Raw genomic sequence first — 25,000 nt, 5'->3', positions numbered from 1 at the left:
TTTCCCTCTGTAAGACAAGCACCGACATAACTGACAAAATATACAACTTTCTCGTTCTTCAGCACCAAGGTGGGAAAGTTTCTTTCCTTGGCCGACAGCCCAGGCATTCGCGGGATCACCGTTGGGGTTTGTTTTTGTCATGCTGTGCGTTTGGTATTTCATACCGTTTCCTGTCAGTCCGTCTCTTTCCATGGGAGGAAGGTAAGCACAATCACAGACTCCAGGCTTGATGTCCTCGCAGACATGTTATTTTGGCAGGGCCAAGCAACCATTTATGTTGTGTGTTTAGATTTAGCACGATATCACAGAGTTAAAGTATTGTTTGACATTTCTGAAAAGATGTAATTATATGAACAGTTCAGACATGTTAGCTCTCAATCTGTGTGTTTGTGTGTGTGTGTGTGTGTGTGTGTGTGTGTGTGTGTGTGTGTGTGTGTGTGTGTGTGTGTGTGTGTGTGTGTGTGTGTGTGTGTGTGTGTGTGTGTGTGTGTGAGTTCATACAACATAGTTGTATTTTGTTATCCTTAGATGAAATGATAAGATCAGTTGAGACATGTTGGCTCTTAGACTCAGTGTGCGTGCGTGTTTGTGCATGTGTGCATGCATGAGTGTGTGCGTGTATACACATTGTGAGGCAGATTCCATTGAAAAGGTCATCAACACAGGTCAACGACTGGACAACCACCCCAACAGAGCATCTCCAGAGAATACAGCACTCTGCAATCCAAGGCCCCGTCCATTACACTGAACAGGGCTTGTTATGTACGGGCTGTTTTGAGACAAAGTGTGTTATGTTAACAGTAAGCAGCCCTTAGGGAGTTTGCTATACAGTCTATTATATCCAAGGTGCTTCCTGTCAGCCATCTCCAGCCTCACCATGTGGCAAACATAAAGATATAAGCATGTTGCTTGTCACTGTCAAGTGATATTTTACAATATAATTGAACATGCAATGATTTAACACTAGAGGGAGGCACATGTTGTCAAGTTCTTGAGAGTAACTGAAAACAGAAAAAAAGAGACAATTTACATCCACAATGTATTTTGTCGAATGACGTTTATACATATTTTTTATCAAATATACACAAATTGCATATAAAAATATAGAAAAAAATGCTACTAAAATCGATACATGCCGACCATTTAAGAGCTATGGCTACGGACATAGCCGCACTGCTTCAGGCCCTCAGCCCTCATCGTCAGAGTCTCCGCCCCTAAATACAGGACCCAGACATACACTCCCACACACACCAACCCACTCCCTCTCACCCAAGATGTTTTAAACTCTTTCACGACACCAGAACAGGTCTAACGAGATGGAGGGCACAATTAACCTAGTGCTTCGGCATCTATGCACGTTTTAATACTTAACTATTTAATAGTGTTGTTTGCACAACCTTTTATGACCTTTGTAAAAAAACAAATGAGGCGATTTTGTATAGCAACAAAACATCCCATGCATTATGTTCCCAGTGATCCACACTGACAGACGTTGTCAGAAGGTTCCAATAATGTATTGGTCAAGACAAAACTTTAATTGGATTTGTTGTGACATGAATCAAGTGCATTATTATTATAGCTCGATCAGCCTACCAGTTGAACCAGTCCTTCATATGATAGGCATAATTCAACCGTCCTCAGAGCGTGTTACCTTATAAGCCTCTGTACCCAGAGGCACTTCTCAATTAGTTCTGTTTTTCAAAAATCATGCAAATGACTTAAAGAAAAAAACAGAAATGTCTCAACTTTTCAATTGCAGTTCGGAAAAGGCCAGTGCGTTAAGTTGACATGAAGGATGTTAAATCATATGCACTTTCCTTTCAATGGATAACATAAATTATGTTTGTTTAGACCGCAACATCCTGTTGCTACACTTGGGCCAGCCCTACTAATTCCTCAAAAACCTTCTATTCCCAAAGTATTCCCACAATTCTCTGTCCCTTCACAGATGTTGTCATATCGAAACTTGATCCACAGTTACAACTTTCTCTTTCTCATTTGTTATCCCTGATCCTGCTCCAGCTCGTAACGTTTGCAGCATTTATATAAAATACCTTTGGCCTTCCTTCACTAACAGTAAGAACGTGTTTGACCGTACAATGCGTTTTAACATGAGTGTGAGTCTTGGCAGAACACCCGTACTTTCTCTGTGCCATGATTGGATCGTTAGTCTTCTTCCATAACGACACCACAACTTGTTTTGTTGCGCCATCGGAATTTGAAAGTGAGAGCATGGAGGCGAAGGGAAACAGATGTGCGTTGCAGTGTTGGCCGGCAGCCCCCACTTGAGATCACAGATATTCCAAGCCTCTTCCCGAACCAAGAGCAACAGATCCAGATTGCCACGCTACCACAAGGAAGTTTACCTAATCACATCTGGGGATTTTTTGATTACTTTTTGAGATGTCATGTTTGAAGCCATGCAGACGAGGACGATAAATTAAACTCCATGGTGGAAGCAATGATTTATTTTTTGTAATACGGAGTGAATGTTTTTCTATAACAACTAATACAGACAACTTTGGTGGAAATTAACTATTCACCAGATGTAAACTATTGGTTTAAACATGCATGAGGTTATGGGTCACACCCATGGAAAGAACCATGTATTTTGAAGAGGTCGGAATGAGAAACACTCTTTTATTGTAGATTCCCAAGAACTCTCAAATGCAGAAGACGCCACTACCAGTTAACGGCAACCGTAATCGCAATATTAGCATGATATGCTATAATGTATAATTTAATAGCTGATCCACTAACATGTAGTAGTTTGAGATTCAAAGTCTCAAACTGATACTACTTTCAGTGAATGGTCTGAGAATGGACAGAGAATCTTTAGCAGAATGTTGAGTGTCACAGAAGATAAAGGGTGGACAACATCGGAATTTGCTGCTAACCTTGAAAAACTGTTGCTATGCTGCTGTTGCCAATGATTTCCAATGATATACTGTATAAATGGACTCCATTACTTCAGTTGAAAGAGATTGCAATACTAAAACTCAACAAAGGCCACCCAAGTCTTTACTCGACATTGAACAAACGCCACAACATCACAGTCACCGATGTATTCAGGACATTAAACAGGCTTCTTTGAAGCTTTTAAAAAAATACAACACACACACTCACTCCCTCACTCACACACACACACACGGACAGACACACACACTCACTCACATTGACACACACACACACACACACACACACACACACACACACACACACACACACACACACACACACACACACACACACACACACACACACACTCCATCCGTCAGCTCAGCTCCTCTGCCCCCCTCCCCCCTCCACTACGTCCAGCCCGGCCTTGCCGTTGCTCACTCCATCACTGCAGCCAACAAGCTTGTATTCTCTTTCACTTCCTTGCTTCTTGTCCAGACGTCCTGCCTGCTTCCGGAGCACCAGAATGGTCATCAAGAAGCAGAAGAGCGCCAGGCACAGGAACATCGTGAGCAGGCTGAAGAACCTACGCAGCAGAGTGTAGAGATGATCACAGCAGCTTTTTTTGCTTTTTTATATATTCTATAATCTGATATCTGTAGGATGTGGTGACCCATGTCCGTCAGAGGGGGAAAGGAGTACAACCCGTATATCTGCTAGTGATAGCAAAATAAATGAAGAGCACATTCGGACTGAGGTTCTGCAAGAGTTCAAACCAAATCTTCTGACTTTTCATGTCAAGTATATATCATCAATATATTATAATATCAACAAAAGTTTGAAAATAAACGTGATTGCGGTCACTAGACACTGTGTATGCCTTGCGATTTATCATTGGTTGTAAACATTTTACCTTCCATTCTACCTTGTATGCAAAGTCTGATTGGCCATCTCTGTCTGTACGCAGGCGTACCCATTGGTGGGGTTTTATTAATACAACTTGGACTAGTCCCTACCTACTTATGTACATATCTCCTGAGAAGTCAAGTCCACTTTAGCCTGCGCTCGCAAGATGTTCTGCACTTGTCTGTTCTGACTGCTTGGACTCTGCTGCTCGGACCTCCAGAAAGACTTCAAATGATCAGAATTGATATCACTAGATGCCTTTGGCTCATGACCAAAGGACCTAGAATACGGAAGCATGAAATCCCAGAACTGTCTTTAAATTGTGTAAAGATTGAGCGTTTTTTGTTTGTATGAAACAATTTTTTTATTTTTTTTTTATGCTGCCCTCTTGGCAATGTCTCTCATGGAAATTAGATTCTTAATCTCAGTAGCTGCGTTTCCATCCAAAAGGAGATGCGAATCTTTAGAAAGTTCGCAAAAAAGTAATTCGAATTAGGTGCATTTCCATCAAGTGGTTGGAGCGGAATAGGGTGATGACGTTACACGTTGATGTCGGCAGGGTTGCTATGGCCGGTCGTTATGCGGAAACCGTCAGTCCTGTGTGTTCAAAGTTCGCTACGTCACAGCTGTTTCGAAAAGTGTGTTTCCATCTCCCATTTTGCGAATTTACTCTCTTTCGCATTTCTCAAAAACCACCTCAAGCGAGCGGATAAACCTTTTTGCAAATTAGAAGATTTTTATGCAAATTTTGGTGTTTCCATCACCGTTTACTGATTCGATACTTGAAAGTTCGCATAAAATCAGGGGGATGGAAACGCACCTAGTGAGACTTTAAACGGGTAAATAAAGGTTTAATAAAATAGGCAAGAGGGACTTGCCTATGTCTGAAGGAGTCCAAGTCGTAGTACTGACAGGAAGTCTTTTTTCCACACTTCCTTCCCCACAGAATGCAGCTGCTATCTATGACACTTCCGTAAATGACTGGCGTCGGCAAGAACGCTGCAGACAGACAATGGGAAGAAGGATGAAAAAAATCTGCAAACTAAACCAATAATCTATCCAATGTGCTTCAACTGGTTGTGTGCAAAAGGTGAAACCCCCCAAAATAGGATTGTTAGCACATAGGTTTTCCAAAACCGCACGTCCACCAAGCAACCAAAGAGGCTTACTTTGTGCCAGCATAATGTTTCTAAACGCAGACTCATGGTTTACCTAAGACCCGGAAGAGCATGTAGCAGACCCCGACCGCAAAGGATTTGTCCTCTGGAGGCACAGACCTGGTTCAAGGACACATAGAAACACATCAACAAGCAACAAATGATGTGACCATCCATAACACGATAAGACAGAGTTGTATTGATAAAGCGGGCTCAAGAAAAAGTATATCAGTATGGAAGAAAAAAAAGTATACATCTGTATAAATACATCTGTATAAAAAATGAAACCTTGACACTCCAACACACGCATACAGGTGTATTACAGGTGTGTTATGGAACACACCTGCCCCCCCCCCAGGTCCATGTGTGTGTACCTGAGGATGGTGGAGAAGCAGGGGGCTTTGCAGGTGGGGCCGATGAAGCAGGTGAGAGCCGACAGCACCATGAAGACCACCAGGAGGTGGGCGCAGCGGCTGCCACACGTCCCTGGCAGTGCGGAGCCACCACCTCCACCCCCGCCACCGCCACCGCCGCCGCCGCCGCCGCCACCGCCGCCGCCGCCGCCGCCGCCGCCGCCGCCGCCACCGCCTCCACCACCGCCGCCACCGCCGCCACCGCCGCCACCACCGCCGCCACCACCGGTCACGCAGCCACAAGAGGTGTAGTTCTGATAGGAGACATTTGTGTTCAACTGGACATTGGCCATTGGTACGGCGAATCACTAGTTGCGGATATATGTCTACAAATCACTATTACAGGGTATATATCTAATAATCACTATTACGGGGTACTATTATTTTCAAAGAAGCACTTGAATTATTTTGAAATGCCTGATAGAATACAAGCATGAAATTAAACAAGCATTTTGTGATATAAAATCGTTTGGTACATTTGGTGTTCCCCCAGTAGCCAAATTACCCACCGCGGTGAAGTTAGTTTTAGGTTGGATATTCGACGGATATTCAGTCCAGTTCCAGCCACGACTTCACAGAGATTTGCCCGACAATAGCAGCAGGACAACGGTTAGCGCACCTCGCAGAGCCTCGCGGTGAATCGCTGGAAACTGATTCAGGGACCGTCAATAAATTACTTCACGTAAATATCTCAATACAAAATACTTGCAGTTTTTTCAATACTTTCCATTTCATGTGACCCAGTGACTCCAAACCATTATCTAATTATATTATTAAACCTGAAGAATAAGACACACCACTTTGTATTGTATTTTAGTGCTTCCTCTATTTTATATGAATATTAATATGCAGGAAATATCATATTTCTTTCAATAGCTTCCATGCCATGCGACCCAGTGACTCCAAACCAGTATCCAATTGTAAAAGAAAACCCTAAGAATAAGACACACCACTTTCCATGGTATTTTAGTGCTTTCTCTATATTATATGAATATTAATATGCAGGAATTATCATATTTCTTTCAATAGCTTCCATGCTATTGAAAGAAACCATTACCGACCATTAGCATTACCAAAGGACTTTGGTTTGGCTGAATGTAGCCTAGTCTTTACTTATTATATTTTACTTATTTGTTTGTTTTGATTTATTTTATTGTGCTGATCCTTAAGACCCTCAACACACTACCCTTCAACATAGACATAACAAGTAGGTGGATACTTGAGTACAGCTAATAGAAAGCCAACTGACATAGGCATGTAAACATACTTATAGAAAAAGTAGAAATAAAATAATTAATGTTTTGGTTTTTCTTCACTTTAACAGGTCCAGTGTGATGATTGTGAACGATGGTTTCATGCTCTGTGTTTGGCATGGACAGCAACAGTTATGAAAAGACCAAGAAAGGAGACTGGAATGTATCTTGTGCAAATAGTGTTTCTTTGAAACTAAAAGTGTTGAACTTGCAAAGGCATATGGTAACTAAGCCTGCAATTAATAGATAGAGGAAGCAGTAAAATACCATGAAACGTGGTGTGTCTTATTCTTAAGGCGGCTGCATGCTTCAGCGTTGGTGTTACGTTGTTGCGCCAAATTTACTCAAAGCAATTCATATTCCCTTTTAGGTTGCGCGTGTTGCGCGTGTTGCCAAGCAATTTACCGCCAGAACAGTTGGTGGAGTAATATGTGCAGGAAAGTTTTTCGTTGAAGACGACCTCGAGAATGACGTCTTTGTCTGTGGGAGTCGTTGGTTTGTTTATGTGCCAGATCGTGTTCTCCCCATACACAGTGAATGATGGCAACAGACAGAGGAACAGGGGTGATGAAGTTGTTGATCATTGGGGTTGTATAAATGTGCATATCTCTCTACATTTTAAAACGACATAATGTGTTGGCAGCAAAGTTAACTTCACTTCACGTTAATGCTTTTGTATATGAGCCTGCCGGGTGATACTCCAGACAGGAAGTAGTAACCAGACCAGCAGACCAATCACAGCCTTGCAGGCTGGACGGCTCGCGTAAAAGCTTACGTAAAAAATGACGCAAGTCTAGAAAAATCGCCCGACGCACGCAAGACGTGAGAAGTCGCGCAAGGGGTGCGCAAGGGCGCGCAAGGGCCTCTTGCGCTTGCACTTACGCTAACGTAACTGAGCATAAATCGGCCTTTAGGCTTTACTTCTATAATTGGATACTGGTTTGGAGTCACTGGGACACATGGCATGGAAGCTATTGAAAGAAATATGATAATTCCTGCATATTAATATTCATATAAAATAGAGGAAGCACTAAAATACAATACAAAGTGGTGTGTCTTATTCTAAGGCTTTAGTTTAGTTGTCCTTGCTGCTATTGCCGGGCAAATCTCTGTGAAGTCGCGGCTGGAACTGGACTGAATATCCAACCTAAAACTAACTTCACTGCGGTAAATTACCCTCATCCATCAGACGAAAGTGGTTACTCACTGTTGGAGATCCACTCTAAGCCAGCTGTCCCATTACATGTCTCTGCAGACACTCAAGGGCCGCTGTGTTCGTACCTGGACTTTGTGGCTGCTGCTGTCCGTCTCCATGGCGATACAGCCGGCGTGGCAGGGGGATCTGAACTCGGTGCCGTCAGAAGCGCACACGGGGTTGAACGCGTCCTGGGGACACTCGCATCTGCCGCTGCACACCGCCTCGCTCCCGTCCCTGGTACGCACACCGTGAACGCAACAGGATGTCCGCGCAGACGCAAAAACACGCCGTCAACACAAGCCTCAGACGCAGTCCATCCATGGGACAACAGACAAACACACATACCCAGCACTCGAGTTGAGGAGGGATGAGGGAGGATGGCATTCCCTTTTTGGAATTAAAATGATCAAAATCATCCCCCTTCTGAAACAGATATCCCCCCTTCCCACCCCCTGTTGTTTTATCAATTAATGTGGAAATATTACCGCTATTTCATTATAGCGGTTTCCTTTTTAAATTCGGGGTTGCCGCGGAGTGGACATTTTCACAGCGAGTAATACACTCGTGTCACACTTGTGCAGTAATACGAGTGTTTGAAATTGCCATTTAAACCACCAAAGCGGCCCAAGCCCAATGAAAACAGTTCAAGCTTCAAGTCAAACCGGGCGCAGCCATCTTGAATCCTGTCTCGGAATTTTGCTCGGTAACCACTGAGTTCAACCGAGATGGCAAGTTCGCCGTCCGAGGAAAATGGGCGTGTTCGTGCGTGTCGCTAGGCAACGTCCTCGGACCTCCGAGACGGATGGATAATAAAACGCAGCATCATTCCACACCGTACGAGACAGACACTGGTAGTGTGAAGCTGTCTCTGCATCTCAGACATCGCTTCCGCAGGCAACTCTGTCCCCTTTTCTCCCATTCATTCCAAAAAATAATAATAATCAGTTTTTAAAATCCTTTAAAGTGATGCATGCCTCCGAATCCTATGATGCGTCCGATCAGCTGCGTTTTGGGGGATAAAATAAGAGCGATGACATGACAGTGGTCATCGCTCTCATTTTAACCCCAAAAATGTATAATAATAATAACAATAATTATCACACCGTTGGTCTCCCACCATATGCGCTGTCATCAGCACAAATGATCTGTCCCTAAAAGTTGAAATCCACCATCCCCCCTGGCTTTTTTTTACAACTCGACCACTGACTTTACCGGATGCAAAACGAAACTGCATGCATATTACAGGGATTCTGGGGGTATATAGACATGAAGAAATCCAGACCTATGACGACGTGCAGAGGTGTAGTGCAGGTCTACAAATGCATTCATTCATTGGACTTGGTTGGTTGGTTATGGCTGACTCTTTTGATTGTCGCTTCCAAGCATACACGTAAGGCATTGACCTATCATATGTATTCGAATAGTCTTCTTTTAATGACTAATGTAATAACCTCATATCGTAGTGCAGTTATACCAGAGAATACAGTTGAGACCAGATTGATTGTTGTCGCCAAAGGGAAGTTACTTTGACCTCCTGAACTATGCAATAGACTCTTTCCACAACATGGGCCTCTCTCACAGAGTTCACAGTAGCTCCGCTCTCTTTAAGCACCAGGGCACGCGGGCTTCACTAGCTCGGTAAACGGAGCAGACTGTCAAAGGTGACATATTATACCACCAGGTGTGAGTGTGTATCTCCAGTGGGCGTGTCCACCTAGATATATAACAAATAGATTAGCAACGTTTGCTACAGTCCACTGGGTAGGCTGGTAGACTGATCTATCCGGCATACATCTAAGTGGACACGGCCACTTGTGATGTCAGAAGAGGCTGATTTTCCAAACGGCTTGTGACGGCCAATCACACTCACACCTTGTGGTATAATACGTCACCTTTAATTAGTGTCAGGAGCGACACCGTGTTTGTCCCCCTCTTTCACCAGCGTGAAAGAGGGTGCAGAGCGCGGAGCGTTGAGGAACGGCAGAACGTAGAACCGTACCTGCTGGTGGGGAAGACCCCGGCCACACGCTGGGTGGGGCAGCCGATGAAGAGGAGCGGGACGGAGACGAACAGGGTGCAGACGATGGCCAGGGAGCACCACTTGGCTGCCCCGGAACGGGACAGGTCCAGCCGGCGCATTACCGCCCCTCCGATGACGATGGCCGCCACGCAGACGGGCATGTGGACCACCCCTGCAGAGCCACAGGCAACAGGATTCATTAGCATTGAATGCAACAGGACTATTAGCATGGCAGGCCACAGGACCCTTTATCCATTATCATGGCCTTCTTTATGTTTTTGTTTGTGTAGTCCTTTGGCACATCGTCATTATGTTGTATCGTGGTGTATCAAACAGACAAGGGGGATGCCTTAAAAAAGTTGTTGAAATTTGCCTTGTTTAATGTTTCAAGTTTGATTAAAAAAAATCGCCTTTCAAGTCACCTTACGGATCAAATGTGTGCAGTGTGCGCAGCGTGAGGCCGTTAACAGAGACATGAAGGGAATCGGTGGACCCATATCAACGCAGTGGCGTTATGGTGGCGTGCTGCGAGAGGAGTCCAAGAAGCGCTAGTTATCAGTCCAGTCACGTATCTCTAGCTCTGTGTGGCTCTTTGTTTGGCAGTGAGGACAGGGAGCCAGGGCTGTCCTGCTCACTTGCCTATCAACATGGTGGCATAGGAGGCGGTCAGGTTGAACTGACGCTCCATGAACTTAGCCAGGAAGGTGACGACACCCACGATGACCCCAGCACAGAACACCTGGCCCAGGCACATCAGCATGAAGACGGGGTTCTGCAAGGTTCTCAGGAAGATTCTTGGAAAACCTGGAGGGGGGAGGGAGAGGGAATGGTAGTTATCCGACCAATATTCTCTAAAGAAAGCCAAGACTTTTTATTTTCTTAAATGCTCTGATCTACACGTCTGTAGGCCAAAATTTGAGTAACCTTATTGAAGCATCTGCCACCGGTTCCAAGGTATTTTTGGACCAATCAGGACAGTGTTCATGAAAAGATATACCCCTGAGAAAATAACAGAGGCAGGGGATTGGAACGCATCGCTTAACGCTGCGTCGTCACGATTGGCTGATTTACCTTGGATCCGGTTCCAGATAGGGTTACTCAGAATGGGGCTACCTGAAGTTCAGGCTCTTCGGCTGCAGCACTCATCCTTGAGGGACTGATCTTACACCAGAGCATTTCTCATATAGCACCAGGGGAGACAACAGGTCTTACTTTTGAGGAACTGCTTGAGGGAGGCGGTCTGGACCACCTCCAGCTGTTTCTCCTCCTTTGATTTAGCCTCCTCTGCGGGAGTGACAGACTGGGAACAATTGGGATACAAATGTTTTCAGGATTCACCAGTATGTGTTATTAGATGCAGAAAAAAAATTATTTGTTTTCTTTCTGTAGTCTTGTAATCGTGTGTAAAAAGAAAAAAAGCCACTGGTCAAATGTGAGCATCAGTGTGTTCATCATGGTGGTTGTGCATGTGGTAATACCTCTTGGGCCATGGTTCGAGGGAAGAAGAGGTAGGGCAATGAGGTGAGGAAGAGGAGGCACGAAGCAATCAGGAATCCCAGCCACCAGGCGCCGACCCAGCGCAGATCCTTGGAGTCGATCTGGATCTGGTCTAGAGAGCGGATGGGGGCACAGACAAGCATCAACCCAATGAGATCGGACTAGGGATATTATGGTTTGTTGATTGGCGAGGTCATGGCCCCCATCAACAAGACATGGTTGAGAGTTCCTTGTGAGGATTTGTTGTTTGGCTGGGTACCTATCTCTGATCCAGCATTCCCAATGCTCCATTAAGGGGGAACTTATGGGAGGAAACGGCAGATATCCTAAAGAAGGATATTGAAGGACATTGCACAACAAACTTGTGCAATGTTTTAACATGTGCATTTCTACAGTGGCTACAGTCTACATGTGGTTGATTTTGAAACCTTTAATCACACCTGGCATAATAACCCGACAAACAGGTTTCGTTCACTTGAACGTTTTTAAGCACGGGAGTTAGTTTGCATGAGGATGTCCGTTCTCTGAATTCCTTCCAAGGTTGTGTCGATTAAAGTTCACTTATATTACAAGACTTTGCTTGAATTGCAAAAAAGTTGGGAATTACCATTTCTGGATGCATTGTGAATGTTCTGTCACTTAAATAGCAACTATCTATGATTATTAATTATGATAATAATAACAATCATTCATATTAATATTATTATTATTACTATGTAAGGGCTATGCTTAATACTAAGTCATTGTTAAAATGTGTTCACTCACCTGCGGGTGTCTTGTCAAAGTCCACGTAGAAGCGCAGTGTAAAAGATCCCATCATGAACCCAGCAGCAGGCCCTAAAGAGGTCACTGCCAGGAGAATCCCTGGAGAGAAAGACAGGTAGGCAACAGCAGCATCAGGACAGGGATCGTACCACACGTGTTATTAGCAGACCAAAGCCACCGGACCCTCCTCTGGTTCTGGGGAAATCGCATTATATTTACAGGTTACAACCACTGCCATCTGCAGTTGTAACCTCATAGATCACTATGATGATAACGTTAGCTCGGCTCCACACTACCCTCAGACTAACCCGAGTCAGACCAATCTGGGATTCAGAAGAACCATTATAGTATAGCAGAAGTTCTGGGGGGAGATGGCACCAGGCCTGGGCTAGACATCAGGGGCAGAGTTCTGCCTTGGTTCAACAACAACAGTCTTGTTGATTTGTGAAACTAGAGTCAGAACGATGTATGTGGTCAGTACCCAACTCTGCAGTACTTGTGATATGACCATGAAAGGAATCTATTCTATTCTACTTTGCACTCATCTAATTGAACTCATGTGATTAACCACAGTTTCCGTCTTGCTGCGGTCATGTAGTGAGTTTGCTGCATCCCAAAAGTACCGATGTAGAACGGGGAGTTCCTCCTGCTGGCGTAGTCGTCTACGTAGGACATCCCAAAGGGCTGGATGGGCACCGTGGAGATCCCCAGTAGCAGCTGACCCAGGAGCATCACAGGGAACACCCCCTGCTGAGTTTGACCCTCGCTATTCACACAGCTGTGGTTGGACGCCAAGGTGGCGAAGGAGCTCCGCGATTGGCAGAGGCCGGTGGTTAGGTTGTTGGTGGCTGTGTGAATCAAGGCAAAAGGGAGAGGTGTGGTCAAACGAGTGCCCGTTTGTCTCGCACGTTGTGTTTGTTTAGGAGTGAAGGTGCAGTGCGCCTTGAGGCGCAGGCATGCCTGTGATGAGGAACACTCACATATACCAGGGTGCGCCGCGAATTGGTAGGGCCGACTCAGGAAGTGCGGTAGGGCTATAATCAGCGAGGACACGCTGGCCAGCAGCGCCCCGGCGCCAATCAGGCGAGGCCGGTGAACTCGGCTTCCGAAGAAGCTCACAAACATGATGAGCATCACGTTACCCACCTTAAAGAAGAGACGCGTTCATGAGGTCATTCTCCATCACGATCCAGCCCTTTGTTTTTCGTGTGGATCGTAAGGGAATGAGCTCATGAATGGGGTCATTCCCTTACGATCTAGAACTTGTTTGTGGTCTGTCTCTCACAGGGACCCACCTCGTTGAAGGCCACCAGAAGGCCCAGCTCCTGGCTGGTGAACCCATAGCGTCTCTCGATGGTCGAGACGGAGCTCTTCAGGCAGCCCGACACCATCAACTGGGCCAGTTGCAGAAAGCCCTGACAGAACACAAAAAACTAGACGCACAGGTGGACAAAATGAAAGAGGGTCAGCGAGGACGATCGCTAAACCTGAGTACAAACTTTCTGAACAAAGTTAAACATCTCGAAATAAATGCGCCTCACAGCACAACTAAGTCCTAGAAAGTATAATGACATGGATAAATTGCATAAATGCAGTGTTTCCCCCAGCACTGTATGGTTAAGGCGGCCGCCTTAACAACAATAGGGCCCCGCGTTGACTAGCAATGTATAAAAAAATATATATAAAAAATATATATACTGTATATATTTATTAAAAATTAATAAATATATTTTTAATTATTATTCATTAACCAAGTAGAAAACTCTATTAGGGAAAGAAAACATAGAGATAAATAATGCATTAGTAACAGCGGTCATGCCATAAAGCTTTTTGAGTGGAATTGAAACGGAGACCCCCCCCCCCCATTTTCTGGGGGAAACACTATTAATTATTAATGCATCACAAACATCAGGTAAGAAGGGGATCAGTGGTAATGGACCATTGAGACTCTACCTTGATGCTTCTGAAAGGGTTCCAGCAACTGGCCTTTTGGTTTGGGTACCAGCTGGTTGTCATGTTGGTAAATCACTTAGGGCATATACTGCAAAACAGTGTTCATAGTTACAGACCATAACCCACAAAACGGCATATCGTCTCTCAGCCAACTCAAACACATATCACTAAATCATTCGGCACCTTTACATTTTTTGAGGGTGGTGTGTCGATGAAAACGGTCAAATCAAAAAGTTTGTTGCAAAACATTTACAATCCACAAACTGGTCGGCCTAGATATTAGAATTTATGTAGTTATGAGAAGATGGTTGACCTCAGTAATGGAGTGTACACCCAGGTTCTCCCAGATTACAACAACTCCAGGCCCTGTATCATTATCAAACATTGATAATAAACCGGGTATCGTAAACCGCCCCCCCCCCCCCCCCCCCCCAGCGTCCTTTGACTGGAGGAACCCAAAGGAAGTCACCTAGGTGGAGCGTGCCGGCCACCTAGGTTATTGTCTAGCATTGTCCTTAGCTACAAGCACTATAGTTGATTTTAAGAGAGGTAGAACTGGAATGAGATGAGAGGCTAGTCAAGTTGTTTATAATTTGTGTTTATTTGTCGCACTTTGAATTCCTGCCAAGCAACTTAAATATCTAAATGCATTAAACCATGGCTTGTTTTCATTAAGGACATAATGAGGGACCTAATCATGCACAGCAGTAGGCACTCGATTGGCAACAAGGAAGACAAAAACATGGGGGACTTCAAGATAACGTTGTTGACCTTAAAGGACTCTCCTAGCCTCAACAACACAACCATTACCAATAGAATTTGTGAATTCTGCCTAAGAGCAAAAGCTTAATGTCTTATCAAAGAGACCAAAGGGCAACAGCTTTTAGATCATCCAGAAAGGTACCTTTAACCAAATCTTTCAACAGAAACAATTACTGGAACGGTTCACAGAGCCAACCATGAAGCACTTCGGTAGAGTAGAATAGTCTAGGTATTCTCTCAGAAAAAACTTTTTTCTGTTAGTGTACATTTGAGTTTGTACTTAAGTTAAGAAGACACCATCTTTTCTTCATCCCTTATGCTGACATGCACAATAAAACAACATGCATGCATTCTTATCTTGTCCTGAATAAAGTTCCACTCACTGTGGCGGGACCCTCTGTCAGCACATCCAAAGTCGTTGTGTTGGTGAGCAGAGTTTTAAACGGACAGGGGAAAGCCTATCCCAAAATCTCCACCTCAAATTCTTCGAAGAGGAGCGAGAGCACTTATGAACTCTGTGTTCATGTGGGCGTGTATGAGTGTACATATGTGGGTGCGTGTGTTTGTGTAGTGTGACATCATCCAATCGAATCAACAACTTTATTTTTTCATTTATGTGTGGAGAAAAGGGGCCGTCCTTTGTAGGAAATCTGTTTCCTCAACACGGATTTGAGTGCAAACTGAAAGTGAGCAGGTATTGCATATATTTAAAAAATGTAAAGACATGCCATTATGAGACCAGTTGTAGGCCTACGACTTTTGACGCCTGGTAGAGGGATACGCTTTGGTCGCATTGACGTGAGGGAGCGGTTACCGCAGGCATGTTTGACACCGCGGAGGAGGCCAGCCGAGGCCGGTGCCTGTACCCACGTGTCCGAGGGTGACACCTTACCTAACTACGGAGTAATGATGCAAAGCTCTTGATTGCTAAGTGACAAAGCTATGCAGGCGCTCCTCTGCCTCAGCACAGACTCCGAGGGCGACAGGCGCCGTCACGTGCTCCGGAGAGCGCTCCCCAGAATTGAACGACATTGTATTCCAGGAAACAAAGCTGGAAGATTATGTAATTTATGAGTTATGAATTACGGGAGGGGGCGACCAAAGTACGAAGACAATGCATTTAATAGATGGTGATAAAGGATATAACAAGCACCCCAACTGAAATTGGCAAGGCTTTTGAACAGTACTGCGAATAGTGCTGAAGCAAGATAAGGATTTCTAGATCCCAGACTCTCTCAGGTTACAGTTATTCATGACATGTCCAATGTAGCTCCTACATGCACCTTTCTAAAGAAGAGCATTAGGGCCACATTTGAATTTGATTTTAGATCTGAGATAAAAGTCAGAAAATAAAGTCGGAATTCTGACTTTAATCTCACAGGTTAAATCTCACAGGATAAGGAATGCAATTTCATTAGGTTACCTGTAAGGGGAACAAAGTTCAGCGAGCGTCACTTTGCAATATACAGGACTCTTGTGTCTTGTCTCCCCCTTCTGGTCAACACCGATCAACAGGCAAATCAGCAGCAGATACTTGTCTATCAGCAAAATAATCTTCTAAGAAAGGAAAATAAGCTTTTTCCTTTCTTAGAAAACTTTACAGGCTCACCGATCCGTCCTAAAAGCATTCTATTATTTTCGATTCTTTATAGAGCATGTTTCATGTTTAACTCAGTTTAACTTTCCCTACCAATTTACCCCATCCAAGCTGAATACATTCAACGGACGATATTCCACTCTGCTTATTTTATGGCTTAAATGTATATAGGTCTACATGCAGTTAATAAATAGAGCATGTATTTAAAGTGAGGTTCTCTGGCTTCTGTAACTTTAACTGTTAGAATCATTCGCATTGATGAAATTACGCACACTGATGCCAGCGTGTTGGGTAACATTCCCCTTTCATAGTGTGTGTCATCAAACCCAACCAAGTATTGCTCAACTTGGGTTTTTCCTCAGACGACGCCTCAATGAAAATGATATATTCTACCGCATACCGTTAGAGGGCGCCAAATACCTCGGATTACCTACCTTGTATGAGGTAAAGGGCGATATGCTTGTTGATTTCGGGTTTTGACCCAACTTCTTACGAATACGTTGTAATTGGGGGAATGATAATAAGTGATATATTGTGATTATGAATATTACAGTTATTATAACCGCAGAGGAATTAGGCTGGTAGGACTAAGAACGTAAGTAGGCCTACTTTGAATAGCCTACGTCATAATACGGATTGTTTATGAAACGATGCAATTGTATTACTTAAACGGTTCATAATTGCCTATAACTGTGGGATTACATTGACTAAATAATTGTTACTTTTGTACAGGATACATAAGAAACGCTAAAGATAATTACAAACAAGTGATTGTATTTGATACAGTCATTCTTTGAAGGAGAGGAAATGTTGTATAGCTGTTGTCACAATGGAGACCCTTCATTACTAGAAATTGTAAGTTAATATTAACAGCATGCATTTTTCTTATACAGTCTTCCTCACGCATCACTTGACTGATAAAACCCAAGGACGTCCAGGCCACGGAGTGTTAGGTAATATTGATAATTGGCCATAATATTACGATTATTATTACTGTCCATTCTCCACTCGATGCTTAGATAATGAAAAGCGCATAAAGTTCACTCAATCTTCTTCATGCTCTGATTAACAATGAAATACCCCAACCTGTCCCGATAGCCAAAAGGCTGTTAATTATTGAGGGTTTATGCTCAATAAAGTAAGACATATATAGCCATTGTTCTATATAGAAAAATATTTGACTATTGCAGGTCTTAAACAGTCCTTACAAATAGGATTTTTACTTAAAAGTATCAGTTTGTTTGAATTCTTTCCTCGTTGTTGGTTATAATTACAGTCTAGCCTGTATATTTTTTAATAGTATATATCTGTCCCCACCTTCAACACATCATGAATGAATTTCCACCTCTTATATATATGAATTGATGATAATAAGTAATTAATACGCTGAAGGCTACTCGGCTGTATTTCCGAACCAGATCCCCCCCTTATAGCCAAAACAATGAAAATATATCGACTTCTGGGACGTATGAAACGCAAAAGTTTATTAGTGCTACATAACAAGCATTTGTTATATTAGTAGCCCACAGTTTGCTCAACACACATCACGGATATTTATTTTTTGGAATATGTCTGATAGTCCTATTCATGTGAGCGTGCTCTTTTTGTACAGAAATATTAACAATGTATCTATTTGAAGAGAGAGGATTTCAATTATGAATTGTAGCGATGGATGCAGATAAACTTAAACACGCCACGACGCTCAGCAGCCCCCCTGGCTCCTCCGGATCTATAGACTAATGTCAAACGCCTGGGGTTCTGAGCGCACTGCGATTTTGAAATGGCGACGTAAAAAGCCACCGTAACGCTTCTGATTATCCAACTTCAGGCTGTTCAACTTGGGTCGGATCCGTCTCATGAAGCCACCATAACGCTTTTGCAGTGTTTCGCGCTCTTGGCTGCCTTCCCCATCGTCGTTATTCCTCCTAGACTTCGGACCAACGTGACGAAACGCATTGCCATAGAGCTTAACTTTACTCAACAATTCTTCCAACTCGTTTTCCGACGCGCCATCTTCTTCCTCCCCATACATCTCCGGACTCTGTTGCTCTCGATTGTTCAACGCAGGATTGTCAATCATCGGGAGGGCCACTGTATTCTTCAAATGTGCTTCAGTGAGTCCGTTATAAATCAGCCGGGGCAGTGTTGGGCTGGCCTGTGGGCCGGTTCTCTCTGTCTGTGTGCTCCTCTCTGCAGCTCGCTGTGGGTTGGAGCCTGTTGAGGCTGCTGTCTGCAGGATGTTGGTCGGCCGACCTGCCTTCCATTCTCTAGATTTCCACAGGGTTTCCTCACATTCCAAAATGCAAGTCTGATAAAAAAGAAAGATAATAAAAATTGATTAAACTTGAATCTTAATTCACTACATAGGCTAACAATAGATGCATTTATTTAAGCTTTTGGCTGGAATCGGTGGCATATCATAAAGAATAGACAATAACATTATTCTAACTAAACGAGTGGACCGGCTTAATCCCAACATGATTAACGAATCACTTAACCGTCAAATGTCTTTGTTAATGTGCAATATTTGTATATCATAGGCCTACCAGGTGACTGAAAGATGCACCTGAATCGGTCTGACGAACGCAGTTTTGACATCTCGGAGAAGTCTGGGTGTGAACGGACCACGGCAAACTCAGCATCAGAACGCACACGTACCACTCCATGTCCCCAAAGCCCTGAGGGGAAGTTGGGAGACAAAGTCACCCTCCGAGGTGAAACTGATATATAGCCTACTGTATTAATACCACACATAAAGTCTGAATGGTAATGTGAAATGGAATGAACACGGATGCTTGTTTTCATTATGTCCCTCAAGGCTGGATGGTAATGAGAGAAAAAACCTTAATATCCCCAGGACTGAAACCTAATAACATGAAAAATATATACTGCCTAATTCAGAAAACGTAATGGGATGGGAAAGACATTTACAGATCAAACATTTTAAAAAGACAATTTACCTCAGTAGCGTGATCGAAGGCGTAAGTTGGACTGGTAGCCTGTAGCGCGTAGAGACCACTCAGTGTCCTCCCACAGTAATGGTCATGCGTGGATCCTGGAGCTTGTTTATACGGATGGAGACGCTCCTGGCACCCAAATACGTCACACCTGCATCTATTTCACCTGACCAATGCACAATGCGAAGCGAGGCGCGCAGATTCCCACCCCCAACCCACGCCTGTATTACGCCCACACCAATTGGGTCGTATAGATTGGGTCGCTGTACTATCATCACAAGCAATTGGCCTACTCGTTAGATCGTCAACGGTTTGGTTTGGTGTAACCAAATAGTAGGCTAATAGTAAAAATTGTAGCTGTGTAAGCGTTGTTCTCCAATCGAGGTGACTACAGTGAATTGATATTGGCTATACTTTAGCGGGGGGGGGGGAGGGGGACACATTGAAATGAGGCCAATTATGTTAGTGCTTTAGACACGATTCTTATGATTTATGCGTCACAGTTCCATTTTAGCAAATGCCCCCATATTGCAATAGGTCTGATGATACTGTGTTGGCCACTCCTTCAGCGTCGGCATGGCCACGCTGACGCTGAACGCTCATTAGTCCGATGTAAAAACGGAACTCATTTGCATAAAGTTACATTTCATCATTTCCACTCTCCTCGTAGTTCAGGACGCGGACTGCTTGACCGCCGCTCCTCGTCGCCAGCTCTCGTTGAAAACGAAGGCCCGCCGGCTTCCTTTCCCGCTCGATAAACTTTGGTGGTTAAGGTGGTAGGTAAGACATAAGATGAAATTAATCATACAAACAGTTTCCCTGGACGGAGGCAACAACAACACCGTGACTGAAAATCCTCGAGCCTGAAGTTCAAGGTTATTTACATGGTAGTTTAGCAGCCTTGTTCTTTTCCCTAACCAAGATTTTTAAAAATCATTAATTTCTTCCTGATTTTAGTCTATGTACTTTATTATACATTTGAAGTCAAACAGGGACAAAAGTTCTAAAAGCAGATCTGATATTAAGGTGTTCAGATGAGCTCGACTACTCTGAATGAACTAATATTTTTTACAAATAATTGCAACCTCATGATGTTTAATAAAAGCCAGGAGAGATGGTCAGGATGGTTTAATAACCTTACTTTTAATAATTCAAGAATGACTACAGGAACACTGCAGACATTGAGGATCCAGCACCTTCCGGCTAGGAATCATAAAGCCTAGCTACTAAATAGACAAGTCTTCCGTATCTCTTTCTAGATTCCCATGGCCATTCTTTCAAACAACTTTTTGTAAGAGTGCCTTTCAGATAGAAGTCACACCCCCACACAGAATGTTATTCATTTTCTGTCCCTTCAGGATGAGATTCGCTACCTTGTGAATGTTCACTGCCTCTGTCCGAACGTGTATTTACATTTCACCGTTACCTAGAGACCTCTGCATATCTCAAAGGAATCTCAATACTCCCACAAATTGAACCATCAACAATCAGAAACGCAGATATTAGAGGATGCTTATGCAATACTGTTTAACTAAAAGTATATTAAGAATTGTATCATTTGTAGTCAATTTATGACATCACTAAATGTCGCATTTTTCAATAAAGACCTAATTTTAAATAAAAGAATGACACTGGTTCACCATGGCTCTCCCCATCAAGGGATTCTTTCCCCATATATCAGTAGCCAAATGGGGAAAAGATCTTGATGCAAGGTCTGCCGCTGCGGCCATAATGTTGTTATTTTCATGAGTTTATGATACATGATCATCACATCATTTTGTGTAACAGTGATGGGTGCGGTATAAGAACAGGGTTACATCCTTCGAACCGTGCGTTGCACTTCCTACTTCAGGGTTTCCTTCTGCCTACGGTTGACATCCCTTGACCCGTCCCGTGTTTGAGGAAGATAACATCACCAATCTGCTTTTCAGAGGCACACGATATACATAATCAGATGGTCACCTGCTTCCCTTCCCAGCTTTCCTTTGTCTGTATCCGCCGCAGTGTGATCATCATACGTCACGCGGGGCGCGTGAAAGCGTTTTACAATTCATTCCTTTTCCTCAGCAGCAGTTTTTTTAAACACCTATCACAGCGTTGATGAATGGAAATCTCAGCTGCACTCCTTATAGTTCTGTGTCTCTTTTTGTCTTTGTGGTTTGTACCTGCATGCTGCTTGTCCTCAAGTGATTCACTTAATCTTGTTGTGATAGATCCATCTATCTTACACTCACGTTGGTACATAAATAGAAACTTCATCACCAGAGAGAAGATTTAATTAAGGCTCATCAGAAATGAAGGAGAGACCAAAGACCCCTTGATGTGATTGTTTTAGATTTAGCAAATGAGGGCTATTGCTATGCAACAAAAAAAGAGACAAAGGATTCGCGGAGACAAACTCTCAGGGTCTTCATATTTCCGTCAACTTACTTCTGAGAGGAATTGGCCTTCGGGTTGTCACGGCAACGCAATGCGTAGCTAGATGGAAAAGAATTAGCTTCGACAATGAAAAAATAAAATAATAATAAAAGGGGGAGAGAGAGCGAGAGAGAGACGATCTGAGAAGAGGCTGGTTAGTCAGAAGCCGTAGTATGTGACCATGATACTGTAATATATTTGGCCCCAGAAGCACAATAGCTACAATATCTGATTTATTATTCTCTCTCACAGACACAGACACACATGGGCACACACACACACACACACACACACACACACACACACACACACACACACACACACACACACACACACACACACATAAACACACTGTGTGTTGTTTACTACTCAGGGCCATTGTACACCGACCATGTCAAACAAGTATCCCTGCAAACATAGACAGAATCATATTCTGATAATGTTATTTCCTAACTGTAATGTTCAAGTATCAATTAAAGCATTTATTTGGCATCAATACCTTATTTCAATCCAGATCTCTTTTTTCTAAGGTCTTAAATAACAATATTTACTTCATTGACTCAAGTGTCAATATTTGGTGAGAAATATGGCATATAATCTTACACAGGGAACACCATTTTAGTATGGAGGATAGGGCAAGATTGGTCTAGGAAAGACCAATTCTGAGCTGTCATTATAGAACTCAAACTATAGGGCGCACTTCTCAATTTGAACGCAATACAATTCACTGCCTAGAAAATATCAGAGTACTAAATTACTTCTGGAATTTGTATGTCTAATCATGTTACACTGCCAAGGACTCCAGAATCACAGTAAATGCTGAAAGGTGAAAGCCCCCCCCCCCGTTTTACCCTACTGGGAACATTGAATGGTAGCTCCCGCCTACCAGCAATTGAATCCCACCACCTTTTACTAAATGTAGTGATTAAGGGTCTGGTTTTCCTTGACTGGTACCTGGCCCGGCCTGATTTTTCACCCAGTCAATCACCGTCTAGTAGGCGGGACGGGACAGACAAAAAACAGAATCAGGGAACCCATAGTGAGCAACAGAAAAGACAGGTTGGTTCAGAGGTTCAAAGCAAGATATTAATATTGAGGAAAGTTGCGCTTGTTTGTTTGTTTCTCAATACCTTTTATAAAGCCAACAATGCCTAGTTATATCTTGAATACACTGTTCTTTACCTAATACGGTTCATGTATGTTGCTTAAACATATAATTTCAATATTCTCCCCAGAAAAAATGTTCACCTCACAGTGTGGCTTGCCAGCATTGCTGCCGGCACATTTTATTCACAATGAGAAAGCTGTGAAGGACCTGCTCAGCTCCTCATCTGACCTTAATAGACACTCATCTGAGACAGCTGTACTTGTTTGTTCATGACAGCTGTTCGTCCATAACAAGTCCACAACCAAAAATATGCACAGATGAGTCAAGAAAATGGAGGGACTGTAAAAGGGTTTAAAACACAAGGTTTGCATCCAAAAAAGGACCTAAATGATCAGAGGACTAACATGTACGGTGAAAGACAGACAGTGTTTGGGGCTTAATTTAAGACAGGGGGAGCGGGGAGAAATAACATACATGTGCCATCCAGAATTGGGCCATCCAGGATTGAAATTACTGGATGGCCCAGGCAACAATCAAACAAGGAAACTCTTTTCCTTTTTATTCTCACCAAAATGTCGGAGATGCTTTTCCTTTACACTGAGTATAATAACTATTATACTGGTTTACCTTGACTGGTAAAATAGTTATTATACTGAGTATAATAACTATTACACTCAGTGTAGAAGCATCAGGACTTTGTAGTAGTCATCCACAGCCAGTCAAAGTGGTTAGACTTTTTTCAAATGAAACCGATGATCTCAGTTAAGTTAGCCTGTTTGCATCCCACGGTCCATGCAAAGAGATAGTTTTGGATAATGAAATTGTAAATCGACTGCATTTATATATATCGCTTTTGTCCAAAGCGCTTTTCAATAAGCCTGACATTCAGCCATTCATGCACAAATTCACACACCAACGGCTGAGTCAACCATTCAAGGCGCGGACAGCACTTTTGGAACAGTTAGGGTTAGGGGCCTTGCTCAGGGACACTTCGACACTAAGCCGGGGATCGAACTAGCAACCTTGCGGTTTCCAGCCCCCCCCGCTCTACCTCCTGAGCTACTGCCATCCATTATGAACCGCTGCTTTTCTCTTGGAAATACTAAAGCCTTCATAAAAAGGGACCCGGATGCCTTGACCGGCCAAACAGGCAATATGTTCATAAGGGCAACGATGAATCTAGTGCCTTGGTTGAACATCCCCTAGCCAACTTCCTGTTGATGAACCTCCCTTCACCTCGCAGTCACAGCTCTCCCCCCAGAGGAGCCAATCAGAACAGGTTTCCACCTGCTTGAACGAGACGTGCCCTGACCATGAAAGACCACACAATCCGAACAAAATCATCACCACGGCCATGGCAGACTAAAGCTGCGAGCCCACAAAGAACTACAAGTTAGAATATAAACCGTAATCGACAACATTCACATCAGAACAGTATAGCCGTGATAATAATAATGACGTGTCCGACCAAACACTCAAGCTTTAAACCATCCTCACCATTAATGGTGAACTCATGATTATAACGTGAAACAGATTGTTAACGATATGATTCTGTCTACTTAAAGAGAACGCCTTAGCTTTAAGCGTGTCACTGATTAGACGACATGCATGAATGACATGTATGTGCTCACCTCTAAAATCCCACACATCATTTAAATAAATAAACAATAGCACAATAACTTGTTGATTCAAGTGGCTTGTTGACATTTACACAAATACATTCACTATCACCGGGTAATGAATAATTCATATTGAAAGTAAGGCTGCAGGTAGGGTTAACCCATCTCTCATACTCCATATAGGTCTACTGGTTTTCCACCTTAAAAGGAGCATATATGTTTGGTCCAAAAATCTATTTTAAGATATAAAGGACATATATTTTGTAGATTTGACATACAAAACAGAGTAAAAATAACAATACTAACACAATGAGCAAACTACTGTGAATATTTCATATCTTAATGAAACAAGGGAAAGACTGGAGACCGAAACGGTTCTAGAAAGTTCTTTCTTTTGGTCCCAGCTCTCATGACATAAACATAAAGGTCAGGAACCTATCAAAACAAAGTACATGGTAAGCTGCCAAATTAACATGAAC

At 43.3% G+C, this 25,000-nt stretch overlaps 2 protein-coding genes across 2 annotated transcripts; both read right to left on the bottom strand.

The window, feature by feature from the left end:
• Positions 1 to 1,016: 1,016 nt before the first annotated feature.
• Positions 1,017 to 15,372, bottom strand: slco2b1 (solute carrier organic anion transporter family, member 2B1). The gene is made up of 16 exons (XM_056593787.1): positions 15,206 to 15,372; positions 14,061 to 14,148; positions 13,403 to 13,540; positions 13,088 to 13,253; positions 12,731 to 12,955; positions 12,108 to 12,206; positions 11,324 to 11,454; positions 11,058 to 11,145; positions 10,485 to 10,649; positions 9,825 to 10,017; positions 7,909 to 8,059; positions 5,598 to 5,628; positions 5,336 to 5,468; positions 5,017 to 5,081; positions 4,683 to 4,803; positions 1,017 to 3,484 (listed from the first exon to the last, which is right to left on the bottom strand). Exons 2-16 carry the CDS (start codon positions 14,121 to 14,123, stop codon positions 3,280 to 3,282), a joined length of 1,974 nt encoding a protein of 657 aa, XP_056449762.1. The 5' UTR covers positions 14,124 to 14,148; positions 15,206 to 15,372; the 3' UTR covers positions 1,017 to 3,279.
• Positions 15,373 to 15,915: 543 nt separating this feature from the next.
• On the bottom strand, positions 15,916 to 19,442 carry pdyn (prodynorphin). Its single transcript, XM_056593786.1, has 3 exons — positions 19,380 to 19,442; positions 18,966 to 19,097; positions 15,916 to 18,727 (listed from the first exon to the last, which is right to left on the bottom strand). Exons 2-3 carry the CDS (start codon positions 19,083 to 19,085, stop codon positions 18,149 to 18,151), a joined length of 699 nt encoding a protein of 232 aa, XP_056449761.1. The 5' UTR covers positions 19,086 to 19,097; positions 19,380 to 19,442; the 3' UTR covers positions 15,916 to 18,148.
• Between the last annotated feature and the right edge of the window lie 5,558 nt (positions 19,443 to 25,000).

Source organism: Gadus chalcogrammus, chromosome 7 (genome assembly GCF_026213295.1).
Source record: "Gadus chalcogrammus isolate NIFS_2021 chromosome 7, NIFS_Gcha_1.0, whole genome shotgun sequence".
NCBI lineage: Eukaryota > Metazoa > Chordata > Actinopteri > Gadiformes > Gadidae > Gadus > Gadus chalcogrammus.
The sequence above is the reverse complement of the archived record's forward strand: the minus strand, read 5'-3'. Positions and strand labels throughout refer to the sequence as shown.